Raw genomic sequence first — 13575 nt, 5'->3', positions numbered from 1 at the left:
CCAAGCTGTGCGCGAGCGTGCGCGCGCGTGTGCGCCTGCGGGTGTGTGTTAAGTGCGCGTGTGTGCCCGCGGCTGTGTGTTGAGCGCGTGCGTGTGCCCGCGCGCGTGCGTGTGCCCGTGCGTTGTGACGGTTCGACTGGATTCATGTGGTTGCCAGACAGTCAAGTGTGCGTGCGTGCGTGCGGTTGCAGTAATGGATGTTTAGGCTCAATCTGAGGTGATTTCTACCATCTGTAGTTTACAGAATGAAAGAGGAGACGGTTTGCATTCAGCCCCACTTGTTCCTTTATTCATCATCGCTGTGTCTCTCTCGCCGCTCGTCTCTCTATCACAAAGCGCCGGAGAATCGCTTTCCCTTTGAACCTGAGCCATGAAGAAAGCAGATTGCTCTGCGCCTCACTGGCCAAACACAAAAAAAGGAGCGTTGCTTTTCCCCGGCGCCACCGACGCTATCGTCTAACTGTCTCGGCCGTAGAGGAAGGGGTTAAGCTTTTATCTTCTAAATACCCGAAATCCCATGGTCAGTGACACATTCAGATATTCCGAGGCCCATATTAACATAAAAACGAGAGCTTGTTACACAGTGAAATTTCAATGGAGGGGACACAAAATGCGTTTAATGAAATTCAGATGCCGACCCAGGCTCCATGAATCTCATTAAATTGTCTTTGTGACGCGCCCCCCCAACACCCCCCCCCGCCCCCCCTTCGTCTTCTCTTTGTAGAGAAGCTCCTCCAGTGCCTCTAATAATGTCAGAGATTTCATCATATCCCTGATTTAAAGAAGACGATGTCCGCCTCGTTCACTCCTGCTCCGTGTGGAAGGCAGGCCCGCGCCACTTCCTGGCGCCCGGTTATAACCGGGCCCCTGGGCAACCTCGAGAAGTTCTCAAGTTCCTACCTGACTCACTCTTTCTCCTCTCTCCACCTCCCTTCTCTCTCTCTCTCTCTGCACAGGATTTGGCTTCGTAACTTTCGAGAGCGAAGACGTCGTAGAGAAAGTCTGTGAAATTCATTTTCATGAAATCAATAATAAAATGGTAAGTGAACGCATCTTTATTTTTCAATTCCAGCTTGGTGTTGAAGGATTAATATTTGATTTCCTCTTTAATGGAGTGTTAATAGCAGGGTCACTGGGGTGTGTGTGTGTGTGCGTGTGTGCGTATGTGTGTGTGTGTGTGTGTGTGTGTGTGTGTGTGTGTGTGTGTGTGTGTGTGTGTGCGGGGTCTCAGGGTTGGGGAGGCATTAGGGTGTACTGCCCAGAAACCGTGAAATTGTGTGTGTGAGTTCCTCCTGTCAGACAGAAGAACTGGAGAGGGCTCTCTCTCTCTCGCTCTCTCTCTCCCCCCCTCTCTCTCCCCCCCTCTCTCTTCCTCCCTCTCTCTCTGTCTGTCTCACTCTCCCTCTTTGTCTGTCTCTGTCTCTCCATCTCTCTCTGTTTCCCTCTATCTCTGTCTGTGTATGTCTCCCTCTTTCTCAATTGATCTCCCTTTCCACCTCTCCCCCTCTGTCCCTCTCTCTCCCTCCTCTCTCTCTCTCTCTCTCTCTCTCTCTCTCGCGCGCCTCTCTCTTTTCTCTCTCTAGAACTGGCCAGGGATAGGGAGGGAGGGAGGAATTGGCAGAGGCAGGGTTCATTAACCAGGGATTAGCGCCTTCCAGAAAGCCTGGCGATGATCTCACTCCTCATCTGCCCGCCTTCTGTGTCCCGCCTCTCAGGTCGGGCCTAGTAAGGGTGGGTCACGTGGCCCCGCCCTCGTGTGAGTCACCAGACGAACTGCGTTCAGTCGGACCCGGCGTGGTCGCCAGTTTCATTTGTCACACACTTCGACCGACAGAAGTCAGCTTCTGTGTGGTGAACAAATCCCCTCGAGGGTACCAGAGCCCTAGTCGTGCGGTGTGTGTGTGTGCGTGTGTGCGTGTGTGCGTGTGTGCGTGTGCGTGTGCGCGTGCGTGTGCGCGTGTGCGTGTGTGCGTGAGAGTGACAGGGGCAGCGTAGTAGAAAGATGGCGGCCCTCACGCGCGTGTCCCCGTGTCACACGGCCCCCTCAGAGGAGCTTGGACCGGGTCCCAGGGGAGCAGGGATGAGAGGAGAGAGGGAGAGACCAGTGTAAGACTCCTAGTTATACGAGCCGGGAGATCAGATCCTGGAGCCCTTCTGATCCCTCTCCCCCCTCCTTCACACCCCCCCCCTCCCCTCCTCTCTCTCTCTCTCTCTCTCTTTTTCTCCCAGTCTCTCTGCTCGTCACAGACAGGCAGCTCCCTAAGCCTAGTGACAGAGAGTCTGCAGATCTCTGGAGTCTAAGACGATGCTATCGATTTTGATATGATACAGCATCAAATGGTTTCATCGCTCAGGGAGCGCCGAGCCTGGGCGGCCATTTTGTTTTCAATGCAGACGTTTCTCTCTGAGGCTGAAGTGAACGAGCGCGGGGAACAGAACGCCATGCTGTTATCTGATGAGTTAACGTTACCTCAGAAAAGAAAGGAAAGGCCATTTAAAATGCTGCGTTCAGTTAGACGACAGAAGTTGACATACGAGCAGTATGCTTTTTGTTAGTGATTGTTATGCCCTAATGAGCTGAGCCAGGAGAAGAGAGAGAGAGAGAAAGGGAGAGCGAAATGGAAGGGGGGAGGGAGAAAATGAGATAGAGAGAGTGAGAGGGAGAGAGAGAGGGAGAGACAGAGAGAGATAGACAAACATTACAGAGAGTTCAGAATCCTCTTGTTCTTTATTCCTCTGGTACAATCCACTTCTGCCAGCTAGATCAAAGCCGGCTCTGAAGCATCATCTGCTCCTAGTCTGGGGATATTTGACTTGCTAATTCCCAGGCATGCTGATTATATTACTATTATTATTTAGTAGCTAATCTCCTGTTCCTGGGATGTTTGGATTCTTCCGTCATGGCCGCCCTCCCCCTCCGCCATCTGTTGCGGCAGCCCTGTCGGCCAACAGAGGAGGACGCCAGGCGACCTGCCTCTGGCTCTGGGTGTGTGTGTGTGTGTGTGTGTGTGTGTGTGTGAGGGGGGGGGGGGGGGCATGGGAGAGTCTAACTGGCCAGTGGGCTCCGGGACCGTAGACTGGTCCTGTGAGACAGACAGACAGACAGACAGACAGACAGACAGACAGACAGACAGACAGACAGACAGACAGACAGACTGACAGACTGACAGACAGACAAACAGAGACAGACAGACGTGACGTGCATACAGCATTCAGCAGGCTTTCCCTCAGCCAGAGGAGGAGGAGGAGGAGGAGGAAGGGGGGGGGGGGGTGAAGCTCCTCTGAAAGCATAACGTCCTGTTCCGGCCCTCAGAGCTCTGACAGAGAGCAGACCTCTGGGAGATGAGGAGAGAGGAGAGGGGGGATGAGGAGAGGAGAGGAGGGGAGGAGAGCAGAGGGGGCAGAGAGGGAGAACAGGAGAGATCACAGTCTCACAGGAAATAGAGTGGGGGGGGTGGAGGGAAGGGTGAGTTCGGGGGGGGGGGGGTGTTGAAAATCTGTCATCCGTATTTTAGAAAACCTCCTCCGATGTTCCCAACTAGATTACGTCTCAGTAACGTACCCCCCTGTACAGTACGTCTCCCCCAGCCCCGCGCTTCCGGATGAGTCAGTCGATATTCATCAGGGCCCGTCGTCCGCCATGCCGAGAGCAACGGCGCCGTCCCCTCAACCGGGACAGCTCATAAAGAGACCGCCGGCCAGAGATTAGTCACCAGGTTCATCTGCCGAGCAGAGAACGCCCGGGACCGGTCACTTCGAGGCCGGCGGAGGGATGCGGGCGTCACCTCTGACCCGACGACCCCACCTCTCCCCTCTCCTCCTGGGCTGCGGCTGCCAGGCGAGCCCCAGGTCTGGGATGGGGCCTAGGGGAGCGAAGCCCCGTCCCGGCACCCGGGCGTCTTCTCTGTCCTTCCTGGGCCTCGACCGGCATGCGACAAGAGCGGCCTGGCTGTCCAGTTGGAAACGAGGGAGAGATGGAGGGAGAGATGGAGGGAGAGATGGAGAGAGCGTGCGGAGGGAGAGTTGGTAGCCAGTCGTTTTCTCTCTCCACCATTCACAGCCTTTGCAGATCTGATTGCTTTGGAGACCCCCCAGGGTGGGAAACAACCAGGAGCAAGAGAGTGATTGAGAAAATGACCCCCCCCCCACCCCTCCTCTCTTTTCCTCCATCTCTCTACCTCCCTCTCTCTCTTCCCCCCTCCATACCTCCCTCTCTATCTCCCCCTATCCCTCCCTCTCTCTCCTCCCTCCCTCCCTCTCTCTCTGTCTCTTCCTCCCTCTCTCTCCCTCTATCTCTCTCTTTCTCCCTCCCTCCCTCCCTCCCTCCCTCCCTCTCTCTCAATGCCCTCCTGATCACCAGTTCTCTCCTCTGTTGTTCTAGTGAGTTCCAGAGATCTGGCTCATCAGTGAGGTGGTCAGGAGATGGAGGCTGCATTTAGACCAGCTCTCCCCTCCTCTCTCCAGGTCACCTGCACACTGGCACCTGGTGGTGGGGCCCAGACACGGACCCCTAGCCCTGGTCTCACCCGGGCCTAACCCAGGACTAACCCTGGTCTCACCCAGGCCTAAACCAGGACTAACCCTGGTCTCACCCAGGCTTAACACAGGACTAACCCTGGTCTCACCCAGGACTAACCCTGGTCTCACCCAGGCCTAAACCAGGGACTAACCCTGGTCTCACCCAGGCCTAAACCAGGGACTAACCCTGGTCTCACCCAGGCCTAAACCAGGGACTAACCCTGGTCTCACCCAGGCCTAAACCAGGAACTAACCCTGGTCTCACCCGGGCCTAACCCAGGACTAACCCTGGTCTCACCCAGGCCTAAACCAGGTCCAACACCTCAGCCGGTGCAGAGCAGTGTGTATAGTCGGGACATGTAGCTGAAGCTAAACAGCTCTCAGCCAACCAACCACAGAGACTGACTCAGAGGAGTCCGTGTTGACGGAACCAGAACCGCGTCTCCGCAGGCGGCCCCCGCACGAGGGGGGGTGAAGAAAAAAACGTGCGGATCTGACAGCATCTCTGCGTCAGAGTGACATCCATCACGAGTGCGAGCCTGTCATTAATTTGTGCAAACCAGTGTGGAGGGGCCTAATGGACCTGCTGGAACTGAGCGACTGCTGAGGAAGACGGATGACAGACAGAGACGGTCGCCGGGAGGGGGCGGGGCCAGGGGCGGGGCCAGGGGGCGGGGCCGTGGGGTGAGGGGGGCAGGCGAGGGGGGCGGGGGGGGGTGGGGGGGGCAGGGAGTATCACGCTGTCAGCAGCACGTACACACACATATACTTTCTCACTCTCTCTCTCTCTCTCTCTCTCCATCTCTCTCGCACACACACCCGCCCACACACATGCACACACACACACACGCACACACACACACACACACACACACACACACGCAATCACGCACATACACACACATGCTCTCACACACACACACACACACACACACTCACACACACACACACACACACACACACACACACACACACACACACACACACACACACACACACACACACACTGCTTTCTCTTGGGCCACTGAGGCCTTGGTTATTCGTCTTTAATTGCTACACACATCGCACTAATCCTAACCACAGCACTCATTTCAGTTAGCATTAATCAATGGTATTCTCCAAAGATTCATGATTGCACGTCTGTACTTTTAGAAGCACACGCTGTAACAGGAACAACACAAGTTCTAAGCTCCAGCGTTCTCTTGCGATTGGTTGGCGTCCGCCGGGGGCCTTCTGCTCCTGGGTGTGTTTGTGTACAAGGAGCTGGGGCCTTGATGCTCACTTTGGCGGTGTGAATATACAGTGGCCTCTGTGTCCAAGTAGACAGACTGGGGAGAACATTGCCACCGGCGTATGGTGTATTTCTGGCGCGCCGGGCGGGACAGGACGACAGGACCGCAGAGACGCGCGAAGGAGGAAGCAGGCCGACGTGTGGCGGAGCTCTGGAAGCAGATGGGTAACAGTCTGCAATCTGCTGTCGTTTGGTTTACACATGACTCATGGCTGGAGATGATTCATCGTGAATGCTCCCACTCTCTCTCTCTCTCTCGCTTTCTCTCTCTCGCTCTCTCTCTCTATCTCTCTCTCTTGCTCTCTCTCTATATATCTCTCTCTCTCTCTCGCTCTATTGCTCTCTATCTTTGTCTCTCTCTCTCTCTCTCTCTCTCTCTCTATATATATATATATATATATATATATACATATATATATATCTTGCTAGAGCCTAAGCGATCCATCCATCCACAAGTCAGAATCATTTTGACTTTGTCCACCAAACGGAGCCACCAGCTTGGGCAGTAGGAGGGAGAGTAGCATCTGCTCACACTCCTACTTGGGGTCAGCCTTGTCAAGATGACAGAACATAAGTCGAGTTTTGAGGCAAATCTGTTCTAACAAGAGGATCTGTTACGGAATGGCAGTAGAGGCAGAGAGAGTCTCTGTAGAGAATGAGAGAGAGAGAAATACAGTTAAGAGAGAGAGACACAGAGTTACTGTAGAGAAAGAGACAGAGAGAAGAGAGACAGACAGAGTTACTGTAGAGAAGGAGACAGAGATAAATACAGTTAAGAGAGAGACACAGAGTTACTGTAGAGAAAGAGACAGAGATAAATACAGTTAAGAGAGAGAGACAGAGTTACTGTAGAGAAAGAGACAGTTAAGAGAGACAGACACTGAGTTACTGTAGAGAAAGAGAGTTATTGTAGATGGAGAGACAGACACAGAGAGAGAGTTACTGTAGAGGGAGAGATAGAGAGAAAGAGAAAAATAGAGAGATAGAAAGAGAAGGAAAGAGACAGACAGAGAGAAAGTTACTGTAGAGAGAGAGACAGAGAGATAGAGAGAGAGAGAGAGAGAGAGAGAGAGTTGCCATAGAGAGAGAGAGAGAGAGTTACCATAGAGAGAGACAGACAGAGAGAGAGAGAGTTACTGTAGAGAGAGAGACAGGCAGAGAGAGAGTTACTGTAGAGAGAGAGACAGAGAGAGAGAGAGAAAGAGTTGCTGTACAGAGAGACAGAGACAGAGAGTTATTGTAGAGAGAGACAGACAGAGAGAGAGTTACCGTAGAGAGACAGAGAGAGAGTTACTGTACAGAGAGAGACAGACAGACAGAGAGAGAGTTACCTCTCCAAAGACAGAGAGAGAGTTACCGTAGAGACAGAGAGAGAGTTTACTGTAGAGAGAGACAGACAGAGAGAGAGTTACCGTAGAAAGAGACAGACAGAGAGAGAGTTACCGTAGAGAGACAGACAGAGAGAGAGTGCTTACTGTAGGGGCAGAGACAGACGCAGACAGAGAGAAATGTCTTGGCAGAGGAAGGCGGGGGAGGGACAGAGACAGAGTGGTGTGGACAGAGAGGGAACCAGCGAGAGCCGGAGAGACGGCAGTGAAATGTTCCTGGGAGAGGGGGCGGTTCTGGTTCTCCCCTCGCTGCCGTAAAATAGATGTTCTGTGATGCAGAAGTGTATATACTGTAGCTGACAGCAGTGTGTGTGTGCGTGCGCGCGCGTGTGTCTGCCGGCGTGTGCGATGGAGGAAATATAGATTTCTGTGTTATAGGCGAAGTTGCTGTTAGTGTATAAATAATGCACACGGTCCCAAGTCTCTCGTGTAATTTAATTGCAGTTGCCGAGAGTTATGCTCTCTCGTCAAGGCGCAGCTGTTCACCACCTCAGCGTGTCCTCAAAGACATCTCCCTGTCTCCCTGTGGTCCGAGGGAGGAAGTTAACACATGGTATAATCGTAACAGACCGGGTTCTGATATAGTACCGGAAAATAGTCATAAAGTAGTGCTTATGTCTGTGTAGAACCCCAAGCCTAAACAAAGAACTCTCGAAGAACCCTCTCTTTTTGAAGTGTGTAGGACGGGTTGTGGGCCAGCCATCCATGGTAGATCTCGTGAGGTTGAAGCAGCCCCTCTCTAAGACAGGACACGGTCATGCCTCTTATCACAGAGCTGATCGCCCCCCCTCCCCCCTCCCGCTGGCCAATATGAATGCATAATGAATACCTATCAAGGAATTTCTCAGCTGTCTAGAAGGGAGTAGTGTACTGTTAAAATGGCCACATATTGGTTTTAGTGAAGTGCTCCAAGGTAATGTTCTTAAATGTGTCATTTATGATATTCCTCAGTAGAGAATGATCAGCGCCCCAGGGAGGAGTTTTCTGTTAGTAGTCAATTTCTCACTCGGGTCCCCCGACATGGCCAACCAATTACTGCTCTCTCTCTCTCTCTCTCTCTCTCTCTCTCTCTCTCTGCCCCTCTCTTCTCCCTCTGCCTCTCCTCTCATGTCCTAGTGTATATTGTTTGTATCTTATTTTGCTCTAGTATTTTGTCCCTGCTCCTTGTGCTGTCCTGTCTCGTCCCTGCGTCCTGACCAGAGGTGTCTCCATGTTCTGCACCGGGCCCAAAACAAAGTCTTAGTATGGAACACATTCTGATTCTGATTCTTCTTCTCCTCTCTTCTCCTCTCATCTTTTTCCTCTCCTCTCGTTTTCCTCTCCTCTACCTCTCCTCTCATCTTCTTCCTCTCCTCTACCTCTCCTCTCTTCTTCCTCTCCTCTACCTCTCCTCTCTTCTTCTTCTCCTCTACCTCTCCTCTCCTCTCCTCTCCTCTACCTCTCCTCTCCTTCCTCTCTTCTCCTCTCTCCTCTGCTGCTCCTCTCCTCCTGGGAAGGATCCATGCTACAGTCACACTGAACACCTTCATACAGTAGAACTCTACAGTCACACTGAACACCTACATACAGTACAACTCTACAGTCACACTGAACACCTACATACAGTACAACCCTACAGTCATACTGAACACCTACATACAGTACAACTCTACAGCCATACTGAACACCTTCATACAGTACAACCCTACAGCCATACTGAACACCTACATACAGTACAACTCTACAGCCATACTGAACACTTACATACAGTACAACCCTACAGCCATACTGAACACCTACATACAGTACAACTCTACAGCCATACTGAACACCTACATACAGTACAACTCTACAGCCATACTGAACACCTACATACAGTACAACTCTACAGCCATACTGAACACCTACATACAGTACAACTCTACAGCCATACTGAACACCTACATACAGTACAACCCTACAGCCATACTGAACACCTTCATACAGTACAACCCTACAGCCATACTGAACACCTTCATACAGTACAACCCTACAGCCATACTGAACACTTACATACAGTACAACTCTACAGCCATACTGAACACTTACATACAGTACAACTCTACAGCCATACTGAACACCTTCATACAGTACAACTCTACAGCCATACTGAACACCTTCATACAGTACAACTCTACAGCCATACTGAACACCTACATACAGTACAACCCTACAGCCATACTGAACACATTCATACCGCCCAGCTTTCTCTTCAGCAAAAACTGAGAATAGTGTTGCGGGTGACTTGGACCGTTGACAGAAAATAGGATTTCTAAACGGTTTGACCCGAATTGTTTTGGTTCAGTTGAAAACCCCGATCTGACTATGTGAGGCAACAGGATGTCAGAGGTTTGACAGACCAGATGTGATGCACTGTGCCAGCGGATCTTGAAATATTCCATATTTTGAAGGTAGTGTAGCTGGCCAGGGATTTAGCATAGCGCCAAGACTCTAAGACATACTGTAGATAGACTGGAGCTCTATCTGGTTATGTACTTTATATCTTGCATGCAATTCTTATATATATATATATATATATATATTTATATATATATATATATATATATATATATATATATATATATATATATATATATATATAATATTGCACATGCAATACATCACACTAGACTCTGCACACACCCTGTGCTTTATATACACTCACCACACTTCACTACGTATGTATGCTGTACGTATATATTGCATATTTTGAATTGTGCTTTTCTTTTTATTTGGTTATATTGTACATTTAGGTCCATACATATTTGGACATTGACATAATTTTCATCATTCTGTACACCACCACAATGGATTTGAAACGAAACAATCAAGATGTCCATTAAGTGCAGACTTTCAGCTTTAATTTGAGGGTATTTTCATCCATATCAGGTGAACGGGTTAGGGATTACAAACTATTTTATACATGGTTCCCCCATGTGTGGCCAAATCAACTGTTTGGTACATCCTTAAAAAGAAAGAACGCACTGGTGAGCTCAGCAACACCAAAATACCCAGAAGACCACGGAAAACAGCTGTGGTGGATGACAGAAGAATCATTTCCCTGGTGAAGAAAGACCCTTTCACAACAGCTAGTCAGATGAAGAACACTCCCCAGGAGGTAGGAGTATCTGTGTCAAAGTCAACAATCAAGACTTCACACCAGAGTAAATACAGAGGGTTCACCACAAGATGGAAACCACTGGTGAGCCTCAAAAACAGGAATACCAGATTAGTTTGCCAAAACACATCTAAAAAAGACCTGTACTGTTCTGGAACAACATCATATGGACAGATGAGAAAGATCAACTTCCCAGAATGATGAGAAGAGAAGAGTATGGAGAAGGGAAGGAACTGCTCGTGATCCAAAGCACCATCTCATCAGTGAAGCATGATGGTGGTAGTGTTATGGCGTGGGAATGCTGCTGCCAATGGAACTGGTTCCCTTGGATTTATTGATGACGTGAATGCTGATAAAAGCAGCAGGATGAATTCTGAAGTGTTTTAGGCAATATTATCTGCTCACAGTCAGCCAAATGCTTCAGCACTCATTGGACGGTGCTTCGTAGTGCAGATGACCCGAAGCATACTGCAACCAAAGAGTTTTTCAAGGCAAAGAAGTGGAATGTTCTGCAATGGCCAAGTCAATCACCTGACCTGAATCCAATTGAGCATGCATTTCACTTGCTGAAGACAAAACTGAAGGGAAACCGCCCAAAGAACAAGCAGGAAGTGAAGACAGTTGACTGAAGAAGACTGAAGACTGAAGACAGAGGCCTGGCAGAGCATCACCAGGGATGAAACCCGGCGTCTGGTGATGTCTATGGGCTCCAGACTTCAGGCTGTCATTGACTGCAAGGATTTGCAACTAAATATTACAAATGACAATTTGATTTATGATTATGTTAGTTTGTCCAATTACTTTTGGTCCCTTAAAAAGAGGGGTACCACATATAAAATGTGTTGTAATTCCTACACTGTGCATCCACCTGATTTGGATGTAAACACCCTCAAATTAACGCTGAGTCTTCAATTAAAGCACATACTGAATGTTTCATTTCAAATCAGTTGTGGTGGTGTTCAGAGCCAAAATGATGAAAATTGTGTCAATGTCCAAATAGTTATGGACCTAACTGTATTTGCACTGTCATGTCTTGGCACTGTCCTGTCCTGTCTTGCACCCCTGTCTAATGTCGTCTCCATCAGTGTATACACTATTACCCTAGTCACATTCCTAGTATGCGAAAAACCATATACCAGGTACATGGCTAATAAATCGATTTTGAATCTTGAATCTCTTCAAGATCCATATCTTCACATCTGTCATGTGCTTTCTACAGCCCAGGCAGATTTCTATGGCTTCCATTTTAGGACTCGGCCTCTGAACGGGAAGCCAGCCTGTGGCTTATCCCCCATAGTAGCCATTGTGTGGATGTGTAGTTGCAGGAGGCAGACTAGAGAGTCATGTTTGGCTGTGCTTCCCGGATTAAAAAACCAAAACAACAACCTGCTGTTTGCCAATGCCTGTTGTTTTTATCATGACAGATTTGCTTGAGAAAAGCAGCCTGCATTTAAATGTGATTGTGGAGTTCTAAGGATTGATCGTCAGTCTTTCCTCGCCTGCGATCTCTCTCAGAATAGCAGCTACAGTAATCATGATGACACTGAAAGATTTAGCGTTTTACACTGGAAAGGATGTTTTCCGTTTGCTTTAATTATACAGAAGGAGCTGTGAAGACTTTTCTGTAAATCCTACAGAGATAAAAGGCTCTAGTTCTCCACTTGTGTTGTACAGTGCGAGTAAATACTTAGCGTTACGTAGCCTCCATGTTCACCACAGTGTTCAAGCCATGAAATTGAGAGAGAAATTGAGAAGGGCCACTTTTATAAAAGTATTATTCTATATTTAAAACGCCTGTAAGTGGATTGGCTGAACCGTGTTCAAGTGGAGTGTTGTCCACTTTTCAGTTTGCTGTAATTTTATCCGGCATTTATTCTTGCCTTATTTTTTTTTGACACATCTTCTGAACGACCTTCGGTTTAAATATATGCATCAGTCAAATAAGTGTAAACCCGTTTACGGTAAGTGAATAATCCCGTTGCCGCCCCCCGTGCCCATGGGCAAGGCAGCGCTCATGCGCGCTGACATTCTCAGGCCGTTCACTGTCGGTGTTTGTTCCAGTTCAGCCGGGAGTCGGAGCCGGAGTGGATGACTCCTGCTGTTTCCTCTCCCCGGTGAGCTCGCCCCTCTAAATCGTCCGCTGATATCATCCACTCGCTGCAGAGAGGTGAACGCCACCTCTCCTCCCCGCGCACGCCCACGCGTCCCAGAGGACGGCGCCGCCGGGCGGACACGCCCACACACCTCTCCACAACACCCCCAAGGTTAATGTGAATGGGAGATCTATTGGCAAGGTCAGGGCGGGGGGATAAATCCTGCGCTGACTGATGGAGTCTTTCACACACTTCGCTGACAACACGGCTTCATCTGCCCCCCTCCCTCTCCTGTTGTACGACCGCTGTTTACAATAACAAGATTGAAATAGCTAGTTATGGCCTCTAGATCGGCAGGTAGTTTATGAATGTGTGTGTGTGTGTGTGTGTGTGCGTGCGTGCGTGCGTGCGTGCGTGCGTGCGTGCATGCCTGCGTGCGTGCGTGTGTGTGCGTGTGTCTGTCAGGGGAACCCTCACATGCTCAGCGGCCGGCCGCTAGGAGACCTCCCCCAGCGTCACGGCCCCCATCCTGACAGATCTGAGTCACACAGGAGACCCTCTCCCCCAGCCGGGATGGGACAGAGGGGAGAGAGGAGAGAGGAGGAGGAGAGAGAGGAGGAGGAGGAGTGAGGAGACAGGAGAAGGGGAGAGAGGAGGAGGAGAGAGGAGACAGGAGAAGGAGAGAGAGGAGGAGGAGGAGAGAGGAGGAGGAGCCTCACCTAGCCAGCCTCCCAGACAAACAGACAGGTAGACAGACAGACAGACAGACAGACAGACAGACAGACAGGCAGACAGACAGACAGACAGACAGACAGACAGACAGACAGACAGACAGACAGATAGACAGACAGACAGACAGGCTCCCATGTGTAGCTGTGTGTGTGAGAGAGAGAGAGACAGAGAGAGAGAGAGAGAGGGCTCCCATCACAGGAGACCAGAGACTTTTAAATAGGTTCCATTTGTCCCGCCTGCTGCCTCCTCTCTCAGTATGGAGGTCATTCCCTGACAATTAGGCCACCGCCTCACACACACATCCCCCCCCCCCCCCCCCCCCCCCCGTCTCCCCTGCCAGCCCCACCTGCGCAGCGCACACACCCCACTCCATCCCACCCCACTCCGCGCGCGCGTTACAGGTATTTAACCTCCCAT

At 50.3% G+C, this 13575-nt stretch overlaps 1 protein-coding gene across 3 annotated transcripts in view; it reads left to right on the top strand.

The window, feature by feature from the left end:
- LOC311318724 (RNA-binding protein Musashi homolog 2) overlaps nt 1-13575 on the top strand; it is a 199639-nt gene that overhangs the window by 124305 nt on the left and 61759 nt on the right. For all 3 annotated transcript variants that reach the window (XM_084450146.1, XM_084450145.1, XM_084450144.1), the window contains exon 8: nt 957-1039. In XM_084450146.1, coding sequence (XP_084306272.1) covers nt 957-1039 — 83 coding nt within the window. The remainder of the gene's footprint in view (nt 1-956; nt 1040-13575) is intronic.

The sequence above is a fragment of the Borostomias antarcticus genome, assembly GCF_949987555.1.
Source record: "Borostomias antarcticus genome assembly, chromosome: 15".
NCBI classification, from domain to species: domain Eukaryota; kingdom Metazoa; phylum Chordata; class Actinopteri; order Stomiiformes; family Stomiidae; genus Borostomias; species Borostomias antarcticus.
The sequence above is the reverse complement of the archived record's forward strand: the minus strand, read 5'-3'. Positions and strand labels throughout refer to the sequence as shown.